The 19,820-nt window shown below is 39.3% G+C and overlaps 1 protein-coding gene across 2 annotated transcripts in view; it reads left to right on the forward strand.

Moving 5' to 3' along the window:
- Positions 1 to 19,820, forward strand: part of LOC111866163 (solute carrier family 41 member 1) — a 122,343-nt gene that overhangs the window by 10,309 nt on the left and 92,214 nt on the right. The window contains exon 1 of one of the 2 annotated variants that reach the window (XM_033752138.1): positions 13,528 to 13,581. The exons of the other annotated variant lie outside the window; for it this stretch is intronic. Coding sequence (XP_033608029.1) covers positions 13,536 to 13,581 — 46 coding nt within the window. The 5' untranslated portion in view covers positions 13,528 to 13,535. Of the gene's footprint in view, positions 1 to 13,527; positions 13,582 to 19,820 lie in introns of those variants that run through there. 2 annotated transcript variants of the gene reach the window in all.

The raw sequence follows: 19,820 nt of genomic DNA on the forward strand, positions 1-19,820 counted from the left end.
GGGGGGGGGAGAGAATAAAGTACCGAATGCGGGGTGTTATCACTACGATAATTCGTCCGGTCTTTGGTGGTAAGAGCCTAGTGATCTATAATTTGAATTTCAAACATGAAGATCGCGAGCGGGCAGCTTTAGTTCGTCCCTCAGTTTACTCCGACTCACCTATGTAAGGCCCGCAACTGGAATTGTATCTTACATGCCCGAAGGAAAATTATCGCACTGACGCGGTAGCTTCCGAATTTCCACTTTTAATATGTTCCACTTACGTAAGTAATGATACTAATATCTGTTAGAGGTTTAATTTGAACCTTATCTGAGAAAATGTAACCTTTCCCCAGTAGCCTATATACTCATTTCGATAACAGGAACTTCAGGCGGGTATTTCATTGCGATATCGATCCCTTATCTCCATCAGGACGTGTATAGAGCAGGGTTAAGTGTTCAGATTCCTCTTAGAACATCTATGATGACACAAACAGTGGTTTTCGTTTACATCGCAGTTCAGTTAGAAAAGGGAAATTTTATCTTACGGAGACTAACATTTGTGTCAGTCGACTATTGATCCGTGAATGTGTGAAATAAAATCTAGACTTTGTTAAGAAGCTTTTCAAGAACATCTTACTCCGTAATGAAATCCTGAAAATAGCCCATCGCCCCCCCCCCACGTGAATATTTCATACTGTCCCGTAAATGCAATCAATCACGTTTCACTCACGTGATCCTTTAACTGTATCTCTGTTTATCTAATAACGTGACGCAGTTGCGTCCCACCGAGCACTGACCTCTTTATGCAGTCGAGTTTCTGCTCCTGTACGAGCATTCTGACAGCATAAAAGAAACTTCGAACGGCACTTCTGTCCAGTGTCGAATTTAAGAATGCATTACCTCTCAGACAATTATACTCCTTTGTAGACATTTCAGAGTTTTAAATATTTTATTCGTTCTCTGACGTTTATTGACTGTCTATGACCTCCAGAATTTATGAAACCAATAAGGAGAGGACAGTTACCTACTTGTACAATGAACTGGATGGAATTTGAGAAGAAATGACCCTGGTCTCAAAGAAGTAAGAAAACACAAACATTTCAGCGACGAAAAAGTTTCCCGGCTGAAACTCAACTTCGCGCTCGGAAGTAAAATTCAGACACGCTCGCTATACTCGTAAGGGAGAGCATGGCTATAAGGAAGTAAGGAAACCTTCTAGCCACGCCGTAAGCGGTTAATCGCTGGCTTCCCACTGCGGCGGCCCGGGTTCGATCTCGGGTCCGGACAAGTGGGATTTGTGGCGGACAAAGTGGCGCTGGGGCAGTTTTCTCCGAGTACTTCGGTTTCCCCTGCCAATCTTCATTCCACCAATTGCTCCACAATCACCCTCACCTATCATCTGGAGCTGGTACAGTAGGCCAGAGATGGCCGCAGTACGAAGGACTTAGTCCCACCCCACTAGCATTAAAAAAAAAAAAAACTTCGGTGTTCAAGAGGAACACCAATAATTTAATCAGTTGTTTCAGGCAGGAGATCAGTCAGGTTTTCAAAAGTTTTCAGGAAAATAAAGAAACGGCACAGTTCATTGTTATTTATGAGAGCTGGAAGTGGCATCACATGCCAAGTTACTCCCGAAAAGCCCCATTATTCCAGAAAATAAAGGTTCGCCAAAACCAAATTCATGAAGAGAACGGATTTCCATGCTGCAACGCCATGCAATTCGGAGAGAACCCGACGTTTCGGTGGAACATACCGTCTCTACGCAGGGTAGAACAGCAAGACGTTGAGGGTAACTCAAATATTACAGAAAAAAATGCTTTAAGGATGGTTTCGACCATAAAATTCACTTTCTAAACAAAGGTGAAGCTATCCCTGTAACAGGCCTCGGAGGCCCATAGGGTTGTGAGACGTTGAGGGTAACTCAAATATTAGAGAAAAATTGATTTAAGAATGGTTTCGACCATAAAAATCACTTTCTAATGAAAGGTGAAGCTATCCCTGTAACAGGCCTCGGAGGCCCATAGGGTTCTGAGACGTTGAGGGTCCCACATTATCTAGAGAGTCGGCTCATGGCGGTAAGGTTGTCAGCCTTAAGCGCCGGCCACCCTTTGCCCACAGGGAGATTCCTGGTACTCATTTCTGTTAGAGGCTGAGTCGAACACAGGACCATAGTGGGGCTGGAGGGATTAGGTCAATTGAAAAATTACTTCGTAAAGGATGAAAATGGGGATCCACTTGCTTATTCCCACAATATTTTGGTAGGCGGAAGGGTTACGCCTGTCAGCTATGAGATTTTAGTTGAACAAAATATGTTTATCGTAGATCACAGCGGCCGCCCCGTCTAAGGCATGAATTAACTTCGTTCGCTCGAACGCTGGGACCGTGGGTTCGACTCCCACTCACGGCATGGATGTCTGTATTTTGTGCGTTTATTCTGTCTTTCGATTATTCTTTATGTAGGTAGAGGTCTTGCGATGGGCTCCTGTCCAAGGAGGCCCACCGACTGTGTGTTGGATCAAGAAACTGGAAAAAGGGCCAAGGCCCGACAAAGGGCTGTAGAGCCATGATGTTTATGGTGTTGGTGGTGTTGGTAATAATAATAATAATAATAATAAATGTGTTTTCAGACTAAAATGCATACTTATATCTGAGCCGTTGGAACCTGAATTTAGTTCCCCACAAGTTGAGAATGCTATTGAAAATATGGAAGATAAATTGATCGAGCTCTGGTAGAGTTGGTCCCAGCAGGAAACAACATATTTCACTCTCAATTCTAGAAAATTATCAATTATATTTGGAATAATGAAGAATTGCCACAACAGTGGAAGGAGCCTATTATTTTACCCGTTTATAAAGCGACAAAACCGACTGATAGTATATCAGAATTAAAATCATATAAACTACAAAATGCCGTCGAACAATTTTTCTCATGGTTAAGTTCATACAGTGACATGACGCCTGAAGGTCTGAATAGTGGAGCCATAGGAGATGTCCGTTGCTAGGCAACGGCTAGAAGAAACATATTTAATCGGCAACGGATACACAAGCAACAGTATAGTAATCGTCTCAAATTATGTTTCCTATTTGGTTCTTGTAAAGTCGTTATAAAGAAGAGTTCCTTTGAGAATCGGCAGTCGAGTTCCGGAGTTCCAAGTGAACAGTTAGTAGAGTCTGAGAAGATGGCGGTATGAGCTCAGTTGGCAGTCGGGCTGTGAAGAGAGGACTGTACGTGTATTGTAGTGAGGCTCTTATAGTTTATGTGTTAAAATCCGTTGCCAGGAAATCGGATAGCGGAGGCTGAGAGACTGAGGACCGTAGTGTGTATAACAGCGAACTGTAAAGTACAGAAATAGCGATAGTGTTACAGTTTCTTGTAGTAAGACCTGTAAGTAGTCAATAAATCGAATAATTTAAAACCCCTTCTATCGTCACGCACACCCATAAAACGTGACAATATAAACGAAATTATAGTCGTTTTGAATTTCAACGTAATCAGCTGCCGATAATTCTACATGAGTCAGATACCGGAGAAAAAAACTGGAGTACAATGGATGAGTAAGCTCATTTCATTTACCTGCTTACAGGACTGTAGAAGAGAAATTCCATTTCCATTGCTTCGACGTAAACATGGAATTAATTATTATAAGTAAAGTATAATTTAAATGAAACCTACAGTAATGTCCTTGAAGGTATACATCTCTGTGATGAATATCCTGTTCAAAATTGTCTGAAACAATAAGATAAATTATTGCCGTTTTGTCTCAGTTTGAATTTAGAATAGACTACGAGGAAAGCCCAATAAGGCCGCGCCATAGCTCAAGCGGTTAGTCGCTGGCTTCCCACCGCGGCGTCCCGGGTTCGATTCCGCGTCTGACCAAGTGGGATTTGTGGTGGACAAAGTGTCGCTGGGGCAGTTTTCCTCCGAGTACTTCTGTTTCTCCTGCCAATCTTCATTCCACCAAATTCTCCATCAGCATAATCACCCGGGGCAGGCTACAATAGGCCAATCAGTGGCCGACATGCCAAGTTGACCAAGTTGGACTCCACCCCCAACTAAGCGAATTAAGAAAAAAAAAAGCCCAATAAAGTCAGGATGGAAGGAGCTGAATGTAACCCATCAGCTCTTGGTCAGTATTATTAATAAAAGTGTATTGCGCGAAAAAGGAAAACGACAGAAGCTCTGTTAGATATTACTGATTATGTTTCAAAGTGAACGCATAGAAACGCAAGTAAAGATAATTTTTGTGTCTTACTACCAGAATGTAACACAAGGTTATGCTATACATATAACTGACAAACCCTTAAAAATGTGGGGAAGTTAAGATATTTGGAAGCGACAGTAAAATATAAAGATTGTATTAGAAAATAAATTAAAAAGAAGAAAGCAGTCTTCTGGGATGTGGTACCGTGTAGATGTGGTGTTAACCGATGTTTTGGAGGAACGTCGGTTAAGACCACATCTGCACGGCACCACATCCCAGAACACTGCTTTCTTCATAGTCACCGCCGTGAAAACCTCAAAGCTTACAAATTAAAAAGAGATTAAATTCTGAGTATGCTTGTTAACAGCCAGTTAATAACCTTTTCCTCCCCGTCTGATTCCTGAAAGCTTAAATACTAAAATACACAAAACTATGTATTTGCATACTGTGGATCGTCATAATATGTACTATGTAAGATTTGAGGCTTTCACGGCGGTGACTATGAAATCCCAGAAGACTGTTTTCTTCATAATATGTACTCTTCAGACAATTGTTATTAGGTTGATCAGTTTGAAAGAGGAAGAAATGGGCGGTGTATATGGCCTAATTAGAAATTCCTTCAGAGATACGGCAAGGAAACCTGAAGTGAATGGGCTAGTTGGAAGACTTAAAAAGTACATGGAATAATCCTGCTAATGTTTAAGGTACATTAGTAGCTTGGGAGTATATGGACTGCACTCACTCATTTGGCTTAGGAGAGGGACAAGTGATTGAATTTTGTGAACACGGAAATAAACTTTGGGGTTCCATAAAGTTTCAGTTGATCGAAAGTGGTAACATACTCTCACATAAAATTCGGATTCTGTAGCTTCACGAAAAACCCTGGCCAAATTATCCTCCACATACTAAGTGTACACCAAAACTCAAGTTGTAAATTATGCTCCAATTCTATTATTTGGCTGTTTCCATAACAACTTAACGTGACCTACATTTCATGAAATTATAACGTGAGTTCTGGACCAAGATATCTTTTGAATACCGATTCCTGAAACCACCAGCATAATCGAATTATTGCTTTGCAAAATGGCGGCAAAATACTTTGTACGGCTGTACTTTTGTAAGACAGAAACTTAAGGAACTTCGTACCTACGTGAGATGTACGTTTTACCAATCGTCACGGAAAAACCAAGAGAATTAACGACTTCTTCGAGCTTCCATCTATTCTAGTGCCGGTGTCGTCAAGTCTTTCTTGTGTCAGTACCAGTCTTTCTTGAGATGCCTTTTTGTCAGTCACCGATCCTGTAGAAAGTAATCTCGTTACGTTACTGTGAATCGTTTCTTTCACGGCATTGTGCTATCAGGATATTTCCTACGCAACTTTCACGGCATTTATTCCACGAAGAACTCCCTACAGCGGTATCTTGTACATCGTATGAATAATTTCTGTTTAATACCATATTTTTTTTAACACTATGCTTCACAATCCTGCGAACACTATTTATACTCGTACGTGTCTCAAGGACAACTAAACACTAAACAGGCAGCGCTATTGAGATAAACTAACAAGAATCGCGTGACTAAGCGACGTTTCGTCAGAGAGTAGTGGACAGACGTAGACCAACAAATGTTTAGTTGGCCAGTGTAAAGATAAATTAGATACCCTGTAGCATTCCAGCACCAAATTGATCGGAATTAGTCGTGACCATCGACAAAATGCGTGAAGATTACTTTAATACATTAATGGAAAAGAAAAAGAAGTAAGTAAGGAAGGAAAACTGAAAATGTGTATTAGTAAGTTACAGTGTAGTTCGTACATGTAAAATATACAGTACTTATCTGGGTTACTATATGGATAAATATTGTACTACTATTGTGAAATGGACGTCCAAAAGGGAAAGCCTTCTAGGAATACCATTCATTTAACTGCTTTTGTACTACATAAATATATTATAATTTATATTAAACCAGTAAATTGTTAGAAGCACTTGAACTGAGATGTTCTGATACAGTAATTTAATTGAGAGGTTTAAAAGAGGAAGAGTTTTGTGAAACTCCATGTAGCCGTGTTACAGCAGGCTTGTTTTCTCCCTCGTTCCGCGCATTAAAGCATATTCTTACTCCTTATCCTTAGAAGCCTGGCAGGAAAAACAATTGTAAACCTGAGCTTGCAAGCAAATTCAAACGAACAGAGTTGTTGTTAAGTGCTGTTTTGTTGTTCTCTTCCGCAGCAGCGATTTAGGTAAGAACTTGTAAAAATACAACCAACCCCGATAATGTAACATTGTATTACTTATTCGTCTAACACATCACTGATCTAGGCGCTGAACTTAAGTTAAATATTGTTAAAATTCTCTAATTGAACGAGGAAGAGGAATTGAGGATGAACTTCATACATGTCTACCTCAACCTTTACCCGAGTGCTGAGTAAGGTCACAGTATCAATAATATTTACAACCTTGTGTAGGACTCATGCTAATAATATTCCAAAGGATTTTAAACGCTTAGAAGGCAATGCACAATTAATATGTTTATTCCGAAACAGCAATTATAAATTAAGTGCTAACGGCCATGCTTTTCAAATTGTTTTTAAGACGTGGAAATAAACTTCTTTTTTATTGTTAGTAGGGTGGGACTAAGTCCCTTGTACTGCGGCCACTTCTGACCTATTGTACCAGCCCCAGATGATAGGTGAGGGTGATTGTGGAGCAATTGCTGGAATGAAGATTGGCAGGGGAAACCGAAGTACTCGGAGAAAACCTGTCCACCACAAATCCCACTTGACCAGACCCGGGATCGAACCCGGGCCGCAGCGGTGGGAAGCCAGCGACTAACCGCTTGAGCTATGACGCGGCCTGGAAATAAACTTACTGTGAGAAAGCGAAATAATATTTCGTAATTTTGGGAATGCCTTGTTTCCAGTAAGCGCAATAATTAAGACAGCGATGTTCTGTGTAATAAAATAGCATCGAATAGTCAAGCAACTCTTCATTGTTTCTTGTAGTTATTCAGAACGAGAAGAAGTCGACACACGTATGGAATGAACAAACAATCTGTATAAAGGTTTCGCACTTCACTCTTATTACATCCAATGAAAGAAAATTAATTCTTTCATAAACTGTGTTTTGCCGTTCTTCATTCTCAGTAAAATCACTCTCCAGTTTCGCTATATATGGAGTGCGTAATGTCTGAACCTTGTATAAGACGATGTCTGTTGAATACATCGCCTTAATTATAGAAGAAATTCATAAATATAACATATCCATTTATAAGTTTTCCCGTAAATTATGGCGTGTTTCTCGCAATATTCCTTATAGCTTCCCATATTTTCTTGTTTACCTTCCGTGTAACTACTTTATTAATTGTCTCCGCTTCTTTCTCGTATCACATACCTCTTTTATTTTTCACAGTTATCTATCATTCTGCTTTCCCAATATTTTATCCCGCTTTCATCATACTTTGTTATTTCCTTAAAACTTCTTTCGTTCCCCCCCCCCTTAAGCCTAATTTCCTTGTTTTGAAACAAGAAGTTCCGGAAGAAGTAGTCGCCTACTCCTTTTCATACGACACGGACCGCGTAGAAAACGACGTGTACAACAATCATTTTACCGTTCCTAGGCAACAGTCCGTTCACTAGGCAGCGCCTCAGTATATTAGTTCCCGCGGTAACAAATATGCAAACAACAATAGAAGAATTGTTAGAAACGTCAATTTCTATGCGGTCCGTGTCGTAACAAAAGGAAAAGAGGCGATTACTTCTTCCAAAAAACGCCTGTTTTCCATAAATCCTTAGTCGTCCAGATGCCACAATCATTATTGTTCTCCGCTTGTAACAGAATTTAATTCAATTTATACAATTTTCGCTTGTGATACTACTTGCAATCTGATATTAATTTTGCATCTAACTTATTGTTATCTACTTGATGTTTTCTCTCCTCCGCAATGGATTCTGTAATTAATTATTTCTCTAATATATTTTCTATTACCAATAACAATGGCACATGACTGTTAACAATTTTATTTTATATTCTAAAATCTACTAAGCTACCTTATATACCTTCTGATACTAAGAGATAATCAATAATATTTTTTCTAGCTTGGTTAAAAGAGATACATTCACGCTTTTAATATGTTCCATATTTCGCACATTATAGATTTTTATAGTGGCGTATAATGGTTATCACCCTAGAATTAACCTGATAAAGGACAAGAATGGTAGTAATAGGCTTGCATATCCCTGTAAGACTATTATTAGGTAGAAGAATCACTTCTCTCAGCTACTGAATGCCCACGGGGTTAAGTGTCAGGCAGACTGAAATACACGCAGCTGAGGCCACAGCACCACAGCCTAGTCCGTCTGGGGTTCAGATTGATACTGAATGTCGAAAAGGTATGAATCGCCAAGTACTGATCTGATTGGAGCATAACTGATTAAAGCAGAAGAAGAAACATTATGTTCTGAGATCCACAAACTCGTTGATTCTCTTTGAAATAAGGAAAAATTGTCTCAGCAGTGAAAGGGGTGATTAAAGAGGCAAAAATTAAAACACACAATTTTGTATACGTGTAAAATTTCGTCTCTCATATTAAGGGAAGAACATGGATTGAGAGCGTTTGAGAACAGGATGTTGAGAAGAATATTTTGTTCTGAGAGGGACAAAGCGACAGGAGGCTTGAGAAAATTGCATAAATGGAAGCTTCATCATTTGTACTTCTTGCAAAATAATATTAACAAACAAAAAACAGACTCAGTGGTTTTAGTCCGCAAGCGAACTCTACCGACCAAGCGACAGCCGCTTGTCGGCGAAGTTAGTGCCAACGAATCCTCACGGCCGTTAATTTCGGTTTTCTAGGCCGGAGCCTCTACTTCCTTGAAACAGCACCTCAATTATCGTCACGAGGCTGAGTGGACCCCGTTCAAAACCCACTACTTCTCAGAAAAAATCTGGTAGCACCGGGAATCGAAACCAGACCTCTGGATCTGTAGCCAGGAACTCTGACCACTAGAAGAAGGATGAGATGGGCATGACATGAATGTCACGTGGGAGAGATGTGCACATAAAATTTTATATAACTCAGCGTAGATGGAAGAGTAAGGTTAGAATATATCTCAAAGAAATACAATGGGAGATTTTGGAATGGATTAATCTGGCATAGGACAGAGAAAAATGTCGGGCCTTTGTGAATAAGATAATGCACATTTTGGGTCCAGTAACATGCTGTAAATTTCTTGACTATCTAAGCAAATATCAGCTTCACAACAAAGACCCTACTCCATACACGTAGTTGATTACAGCGATGCCAATGCGAGTTTCTCTTTCTCTTGAATGCCTCTTCTCATAACAGATTTCTTTCAAGAAATTCAAAAATTGTGAACTAATTAATGAACATCGTTTCGCACATTCAGATATGTTCGAAAACTTCATGCCTTGCTGCCTTATGGCCTGGTATAAAGCACAAAATTGATATATTAACCCTTTACAAGACTGAAAGGTAAAAGGCGATGAATCAGATCCAGTGATTCGTCTCTTTTCGTAACTTATGTCAAAGAAGAAAGAAACTCATACTTTCTTGTTCAGCTGCATTGCTGCTGCACTGGTTGGTGGCACCAATAAATGGCTCGTCTGTACAGCCCCACTTATAATACAAAAGTTTCGTAACCGCCGATAATGAACACTACTCATCAGAGCATGTCAAGTCTGATGATAGGAACGGTATTTCCCATACCTGCGACATGCCGCTTGTTACTGACGTTAAGCACGAATGCATCAGTACTTCAGCCGTGAAGTAACTGGTATCACTTATCTGCCCTAGAAGCTGCGAGTCCTGGCTATCTCCTCTGTTCTTCTAAATTCTGGTACTGGATACTAAGATTCTGCAGTCAGTTCTATACCCCGTCCCGTAGTGGTAAATTATTGTTACTATCTCATACTGTGGTCTGTGATTTTTTTTCAATTACATCAGTATTTAATACCAGGGAAAATATTTGCCACGAACGAGAAAAAATTGTCATCTTCTTTCACACATTTACACCGTTCTTCACGGATGAGTTACGTCTTGGCACTAGAGACATGGGTCTTCGATGTGATGATGGTAAATTACTATTTACAATGAACCAGGAACAACATCTTTTCGTGTTCTGGTGATGTATATATAACAAACTGAAAACAGTGAAATTTGATGAGCCAGTTTAAAAATACAATACACATATTGTCCTCCCCAAAAAAGGAGGAAATTTAATGCTCTAGTTAAACACATACAAGTAAATGATAGGGGCGATTCTGAAGTGAATATTGTCCCAGAATGGTATGTACTGGTAACATTGCACCCACCCCCAAATTTTACCAGCTTCAGACGGTTCTACACATCCAGTATGTAATAATTGTTACGTTATGTTACCGTATTTGAAAATAATTTTATCCATCAAATATGTCCGTCATTTGTCACTTCTCTAAACGGTCAGTGTGTCTGGAAACCGTTCTATTCAGGTAGTGTGTGCATTACACATTACGTGTCTGAATTGTTACAGTATTGGGGAAGAGTTCAAGCCAGCCAGTACGTGCATTGCATGTTATATCTCTGAACTGTTACAGTAATGGGGAAGAGTTCAAGGCAGCCGGTAGGTGCATTGCATCTTATATCTCTGAACTGTTACAGTATTGGGGAAGAGTTCAAGCCAGCCAGTACGTGCATTGCATGTTATATCTCTGAACTGTTACAGTAATGGGGAAGAGTTCAAGGCAGCCGGTAGGTGCATTGCATCATATATCTCTGAACTGTTACAGTATTGGGGAAGAGTTCAAGCCAGCCAGTACGTGCATTGCATGTTATATCTCTGAACTGTTACAGTAATGGGGAAGAGTTCAAGGCAGCCGGTAGGTGCATTGCATCTTATATCTCTGAACTGTTACAGTATTGGGGAAGAGTTCAAGCCAGCCAGTACGTGCATTGCATGTTATATCTCTGAACTGTTACAGTAATGGGGAAGAGTTCAAGCCAGCCAGTACGTGCATTGCATGTTATATCTCTGAACTGTTACAGTATTGGGGAAGAGTTCAAGCCAGCCAGTACGTGCATTGCATGTTATATCTCTGAACTGTTACAGTAATGGGGAAGAGTTCAAGCCAGCCAGTACGTGCATTGCATGTTATATCTCTGAACTGTTACAGTAATGGGGAAAAGTTCAAGCCAGCCAGTACGTGCATTGCATGTTATATCTCTGAACTGTTACAGTAATGGGGAAGAGTTCAAGCCAGCCAGCAGATGCATTGCATTTTATATCTCTGAATTGTTACAGTAATGGGGGGGAAGAATTCAAGCCAGCCAGTAGGTGCATTGCATGTTATATCTCTGATTTGTTACAGTATTGAGGAAGAGTTCAAGCCAGCCAGTAGGTGCATTGCATGTTATATCTCTGAATTGTTACAGTAATGGGGAAGAGTTCAAGCCAGCCAGTAGGTGCATTGCATGTTATATCTCTGAACTGTTACAGTTTGGCAGCGCCTGCAGTACCTGTGACCTCTCTGAACTGTTACTGCTCTTTTGTTGATTTTAAAAATTCTCGCTCCATTGTCAATTATTAATTTATCTTCTTAACTAATAAATTCACGTAAACGGAGGAGAAGTGAAATGTAGAATGATTTTATTCGAATGGATACTGATTATGGAAATGTGATTTATGACGGCAGAATTTGCGTCATCTACTCTTACAGTTCAAATTATTCTACAGACTTTACTTTCATTGGTTAGACTGCATTTTTGCGTTAATTTAGTCGCCCCTAGCATCTCTGTTTGATAATTTATTAATAATTTTGTAATAAATATGCCGGCATATAGAAAGTGAACCCTCTTGTTTTGGTTATGATTCGGACAAACAGTTCCAGTTTACAAGACAGCCACACAGAAGGACCAGCAGGTGCTTGTGACATAGTGCTTCAAATAATAATAAAAAAAAACTCGATAGGAAAAGAATGACCAGGTAGTTTTATCCAAAGGGGCACGCGGTAGCGTAATTGATTGAGGCACTCTGCTATAAGCCGGAAGGTCACGGGTCCCGATGACGTCATTGGATTTTTTCAATTCACCTAGTCCTTCCGGCCGCACTATGGCCCTGGAGTCGTCTCAGCCTCTAACAGAAATGAGTACCAGGAATCTCCCTGTGGGCAAAGGGCGGCCGGTGCGTAAGGCTGACAACCTTACCGCCATCTATGAGCCGATTGTCTAGAAAATGGGGGAACCTCAACATCACACAACCCTATGGGCCTCCAAGGCCTATCACAGGGATAGCTTTACTTTTTCTTTACTTATATCCAAAAGTGTATGATTCTTCTCACAACACTAATGAAATATACAAGTATAATACTATCATGGTCATGGTTTAGCAGAAGGAATCTGGCAAAGTTGCAACATATATCTGTGTTCATTTCTGCACCGGGATCTCAACTGAAGCACCGTCGTGACTGCTGCCGACGTTAGTAGACGGAAAACAATCTCCATTCATTCTTTGGTGAAAAGGGGAATGATGAAATACTACACCCCTGAGAGTAAAAGTGGACTTGACCAGGAATCAAGCTTGATATCTCTTGAACATGGAACACAAGTATTAAGTCAGAAGCTGAATATCCGATTGCACTTGTTATTTATTTATTTATTTATTTATTTATTTATTTATTTATGTTTTATTTTAAAACGACATTGTTGGTAGCACATACTACATAGTGTCGAATGTTAAGATGATCAGTAAATAACAGACTGGGGAGGCTGAGACGGAATGTGTTCTAATATAAGGTGATATATCGACATTTTCCTGCAGGGACTGAGGAAAACCACGAAATAAATTCTCCGGAAGAGCCGGTCTGAGATCCGCAATTAGGATCCGGGACCTCTTGAGCGTAAAGGAATAATGCTAACAATTCTTTTTGAGACGATCGGTGGTTGGTCTCACTTGTTGACGTGCTGAAATTTATAAAATAAACTCACGTATAAACTGACATTTGCCCTCGCAGGAATATTTAAATGGAGTATTTATACCCAAAGCAAATTAACAGAATTATGAATCATTTTTCTGAAAGTCCCCAATCTCCTTTTCAGAATTCGTTACTATGTGGGACGAATTTAAGATTACGTTCCTACTGTTAACTTAAAGGAATCGACACATGGAATGAAATAGAATGTTCTAGTATCGTGCCATTTCATTCGGATGGAACAAATTCAGCCATTGAAATACTGCGCAATGTTGATATTGCACAAGAACGGTCCAGTTATTGTAGCTATATGGAATAAGCCCGGTTAGTTTAGAGGTTATCGGCTGTAAGAATAGAGTGACATAGAGCCGTTGGAATTCCACTCTCAGATATGCCGTGCTGCTGCCACTCGACGGAAGCTTGCTTGCTGCAGTCAGGTAGGACACGCGTCTAATTGCTAATGCAAATGACAGTTACAGTAAAAGATACCGAAATATGAGCTTGTGATTAATGATTTAAAAAGTCCTTCCACCCTTTAAATAATTAAGACACAGGTCTTAGATAGACGTGCTCCGGTTGACTTTACAAATGAGAGTTTTATTTACAGTTTCATATTTTGAGTCAAATTTGTCCCCACAGTATAAAAATAAACCCGTTAGATTAGGTTAAGTTATAAAGTGTTTTAACGATGATTTGATACCTTCTTTAAGGATGATTTTTAAATTCGTAAACCGTCTCAGCTTCTTTGTTGTTTTTTAAACCACGATATTTCGGAAATTGGATATACTTTTTTCATCTACGCGTAAAGAATCTGCTCTGTTGGTTCCATACTTTGAAAGTAGCTCTACCTGGGAACTTAATCGCATAGATATTTGTTTGCCTGATGAAGGAATCATAAACATTTTAAAAAACACGGTAGTCTTAAAAACAGGAAGAGACAAAGTCCAGAACAGTAGTCTCAATCAGTTTACTGGAATGGGTCAGGAAACTTCAATTACTCTATTAACTTGTACACATTAAGTATTGATCTACACAATAATGAAGTGTTTTTGTTTTAAATCGGATCATTACACCTAAAGATTCAGATAAGTATTTTTGCTGTTTTTCAGTGGATGTAACGATTATTTTCAGCTTTCTTCTTTTCGTTTTTCTGCTATTGCGGGACACGAAGGTCGATTCGAACATTTCCCCATGATTCCCTCAAGTAATAGAAGTATCTAACTATCAAACAGAATCTTCTCATAATTTTCTCCCTGCTGGTTTTGATTATCTTCCCTCTCCTGAAGCTAGTACTTATACTCATATACGTATTTTCCAATTTCCTCCGCATTCTTCAGTGAAGTGTATAATTGGTTCTGTCGGCTTTTCAAGACTGTCTCTTGTCATATCTTACAGTATATTGACTTCAGCTTGTTCCGATATTCAAAGAGTAATGTGAATTAAAATAAATTGTTATTATACGCACAACTTTCGACGCTTCTTCTAATAAATGACAGTAACAAAATGAATAATTTTCAAATAAAATAAATGTTTAAGACGAAGATATTTTTGGACGATTGCCGTTTCTGATATTTTATACATGAATAATCTACGTCAGTATGTTTAGTTCCCGAATGGGCCATGGCTCGATCCTGTAACAGACAGGAAAAGAGGAAGAATATATTTGGGTTATAACGCGTATACAGCTCAAAGAGAGCCCGATGGTTTGAAGGAACATATCGCCTCCATTTTCAGTTTCCAAAATTAAATCAAACCAGAGAGTTGTTGAAGCATGTAGCAAGCCGCTTCTACTGACTTCTTGCTTGGCTTACTCTTCAATCCTGAAAATGGAAGCGATATGTTCCTCCGAAACGGTGGACTGTCTCCGAACTGTAGGGCGTTACAACACTGAACACCATTCTCTTCATAGTCATCGCCGTGATAATCTAAAAAAGTCTACGTTTTATTCTCTACACTGATCAGAATCTCAAGCTGATTAATACGAGTATAATAATTCCATACACTGAGGAAATTTAGGGATGATTTTGTATAATTTTAATCCAGTTGACAGTTGCACTGTTTAGCATTTATGTGTTATCTGTTTTGCTAGAAACTTTAATATTTCTTGTAAGTTTTGGGGTTTTCACGGCGATGACTATGAAGAAAGTCGTCTTCTGGGTTTTGCCGCCGTGTATTCTTCGTTTTGGCTGACATTTCGGAGGAACGTATCGCCTCCATCTTCAGAGAAGGTGAATGGCTTGTGAATGCAGAGAGCTGTAGCTACTGCTCTCTGCATTCACAAGCCATTCACCTGCTCTGAAGATGGAGGCAATACGTTCCTCCGAAACGTCGGCCAAAACGAAGAATACACGGCGCCAAAACCCAGAAGACGACTTTCTTTAATATTTCTTGATTTTATGATCTTTCCCATTTAATTGTGTAGGAGTATGTTGTAGAAGACATCTAAAAAATAACATTTTCAGACAAGTCTAATCGAACTGTAATGGGTCTGTTTGTATTATTAGTTGTCCGACAATTTAAAATTTCCGGAATACACGGCCATTCGGGCTTCTGATATTTTTCAACTTTCGAGACTCTCTAATGGTAGAAATTTATATTACACTTTGTGCTCTACAGTTATCATAAGTTTTCGCTAGAATGTTCTGATGCATAATATCCCTAGAAATAAAGCGTAAAGTCAGTGCCCCGAAGTTTGTTTAATACATCTGTATGTATCCAATGGGTACCGGGGGTTCTTTCCCCGGGTTTAAAGCGGCAATAGTTCACTTCCAGCTAGAGCCGAGGTCAAGAAAACGCGGACCTATACATCCTCTTCTCCATAAGCCTTCATGGCGTAGTGAGTAATTAGCTAAGCACAGGGACAACTTTACTTTTCATCTGCATGTAGGGGATTTCAAGCCCCAGCAAGTAGCGAAAATACAGATTTTTACCAAACCTACCCTAATTATGAAAATTTTGATTAACTAAGGATATAAATTGTACAAAATATTATATTCATAAAATAACATTTTTAGAGACGGGCCCGAAACACTGCTAACCACCATTTATTAAATTTGCTTATTAGGTACAGGTAAAGCTAATCCTGCAACAGGCCTTGAAGGCCCATAAGTTTGTGAGACGTCGAGGCCTCCACATTTTCTAGACAGTCGGTTCACAGACGGAGGTTGTCAACCTCGCGCACCGGTAGCCCTTTACCTCCAGAAAGATTCTTGGTACTCACATCTGTTAGAAGCTTAGTGAAACCTGGAGCCACAGTGCGGCTGTAAGGATTAAGTCAATTGGAAAACCTAATGCTCTCATCGGGAATTGAACCCACGACCTTCCGGCTTCTAGCATAATGCCTCACGTAGATCTGAAATTATTTCACTGCTCTTTCATAGGGCATTATACTGTACTATCTCTTCTCCAATCAGCTCAAGTATCAAGAAGATAATTTATGAGTTCACCAAGTGGCGTTCTCTTTGCCCGTCTTCCAGTAACACGTGTGAGAAGATAGCGTGTTAGTCCTAGGATTAGTTTAATTCAATTAATCTAATATCGACAGCAAGCAAACAGGAATGCTTACTCCATCTTCGGGTCATTTTTTGAATGGATATGCAATAAGCGTCTCAACTCCGCTTTAATTTTTTTAAGTTTACATAAACATGATTTGTTTCATTCTGGTCCGTCACACTAATAATATTATGAAAAAGTTAAATAGTTCCGTCCAGTGTGACTGGTTATGATTTTCTTATTTCAATTATTCATGCCCTTACATGTTTCGGCCCTCAGAGATCATCTTCAGAGGGACACCTTTACATCAATACTGTTAGAAGCTACCATTACAGTACATGTTCTAAAAGTTAAAATATGTACATACAATATAAACAATATAAAATTGGCTGTAAAATCTAAAGTCTTTAACTACAGCGGCTGTTCCAATACATTAAAATATTTATAGTTAGTTTGTTAAGATTCTATTGGAATTCGTAAACCAAGCTGGTTTGTGTTGTCCCTCTTATTATTTCTTTTGACGGGGGCCGAATGTGTGCCACCCTGTCGTTCTCGAGAAGAGGGTTCTTTAATGTTGTCCTGTATGTGTTTGTGGCCCGCTGTGTTGTAAAAACTTTAGATTTTACAGCAAATTGTATATTGTTTATATTGTATGTGCATATTTTAACTTTTAGAACATGTACTGTAATGGTAGCTTCTAACAGTATTGATGTAAAGTTGTCCCTCTGAAGATGATCTCTGAGGGCCGAAACATGTAAGGGCATGAATAATCGAAATAAGAAAATCTTAACCACTCACACTGGACGGAAGTATTTAACTTTTTCATTTTATATAAACACTTTTTCTTTTTAATACTGATCTTCATATTCTTGATCAAACAACAGGAATTGTAAATATACAGCTTGGGAAATGAAAAAAAAATCGAGAAACAAATAGGCCTAGGACCTTCCCACTCCCGTAGCGTTGATATTCTTGTTTGCAATAAGGAGCCCGGTAAGAATTTCTTATATTACTATAGGCCAGACGCCCATAAAATATTTCTTTCTTATTTAATATTCAGAATACCCATGTACAGATTTCGAGCTACTGTCCTTTTGATTTCATTGTCATAAGAAACGTAAGAAGGAGCACTTCTTTTGGCTTATTTTGGACTTCAACCATCGTCTGGTATGTAAAAGACAAAAGACCACGACGTTTCGGAGACTAGATCTGTCTCCGTCTTCAGGTGGTTAGGGAAGGATAAATTAGGAGTAGATTTATCCTTCCCTAACCACCTGAAGACGGAGACAGATCCAGTCTCCGAAACGTCGTGGTCTTTTGTCTTTTACATACCAGACGATGGGTGAAGTCCAGAATAATCCAAAAGAAGCACAGTATACACCATCGTCAGAATCCTTTCAAGTCTATCTGTAAGAAGGAGCAGTTCATAAAACAGTGGACACAATTTTTTTTTATTCGTTAGAACTACGAGAAGGCCCTTGATCCTGCACGGGGTTCCTTGAAAAATAGAATTTCTTGTCCGATAAATATTTATATAAATCGTTACCCTAAATAGCTCATAGCGTCTGATCCAGTAGGCCTGTATGTTACTCGGAACATCGACACTCGCGGATTATCTGCTTAAACGCATCAGACTTTGTAATTTATTTAACGAGTTGACTCAGCTGTAAGGGGAGATCGATCTAATGTGAAAAGATTGTTATGAATGGCGAAATGAAAGGAATGGGATAATGACTGTAGTGGTATTTATCAAGAAATTATTTTGGCACCAAGCATTCAAATATCACTGTGAAAGGAAGAATTTTATTCCTCAGAGGTGGCAGGATAGAAGCAATTGTTCCGCCTAGAACATTCGGAAACAAATGTGGTGGATTTGCTCTGAGTGGTATGACAATCATATAAGTTTTCACGAAAACAACTCAATCGATTAAAGCATTGCTGTTGGGAGACAGATATGATTAAGCTATATTGCTCTTTCATAAAACGACAATTACATCGTATATGTACTTAAGGTGCCTGAATAGCAAATTTCAATTATGTGGTTGTGTATAATTAATACTGCAATTTAACAAGAAGCTGAAAGAATAATGTTGCTTTAAACATGAAGTAGTCATTTGGAGACATGGATCTTGTATTCTGGATATGTTGAGCTTTGCTAGTTAAAAGGTAACAACAGAATGTTTCGCTAGAGTGAACATATCCATGATTTTAGAGCGGAATTTGAGAAGTGCCCAATAACACAGGCCTGCATCTGAATCAATTCAGAACTCTAAATTATAGCTGCAGATTATATCAAATAATTGCACTTTTGGATCTGCATATGTGTCCTTTGGTGAATTAAGATGCCACATTGTCAATGTTTATATATCTGTGGATTATTTAACGATTCTGTTTATAGCTGAGATCATACGTAGTCCGACCGCCTCTGTGGTATAGTATTCAGAGTTCCTCGCTATAGATCCAGAGGTCCGGGTTTGATTCCCAGCACTACCAGATTTTCTGAGAAGTAGTTGTTCTGGAACTGGGTCCCCTCAGCCTCGTGAGGATAATTGAGGAGCTATTTCAAGGAGATAGCGGCTCCGGTCTAGCAAACCGAAATTAACGGCCGTTGGGATTCGTTGCACTGACCACGCGACGCCCTCTGTCCGTTAAATTTGGTACTAACTTCGCAGACAAGCAACGGACGTTCGGTCGGTATAGTTCGCTTGCGGACTAAAACCACGGAGTGTGTTTTTGCTCATACCAAATCGACTAGCAGCATGTTTAATGGAAAACGAATTGGTGAGAATGTGGAAGGAAGTGGGCTCTAGTGATTCGAGACACGTTTCCCTGTAGGGTATAAACAAAAGCACAAGAAATGTGAATCAGGATGGCTGTTCTCATAGCCAAGATTAAACCTGTATCTATCGAATACCATGCAGGAGTGTTGCCGTTTGACCGTGAGATTCGGTGACACATTGTTATGAAAACAGTCTTAATGTTAATTCTATAGTCTTATGTGCAACAATTTACTAAAATTTAATAACATCTAGTCACTTTAAAAGTTTTCACGACATGTTTCGATCGAAATGGTAATCATCAGGTGTTAAAAGTTGTGTGCTCTCTTTCTGCTTTGATGTTTGGTTGTTGATGTATGGTTCCCCCAGTGCTTATGTTTGTATTCCTTCTTGCTGTGTTATATTGA

The sequence above is a fragment of the Cryptotermes secundus genome, unplaced genomic scaffold (genome assembly GCF_002891405.2).
Source record: "Cryptotermes secundus unplaced genomic scaffold, Csec_1.0 scaffold599, whole genome shotgun sequence".
In the NCBI taxonomy this organism is placed as follows: Eukaryota; Metazoa; Arthropoda; class Insecta; order Blattodea; family Kalotermitidae; genus Cryptotermes; species Cryptotermes secundus.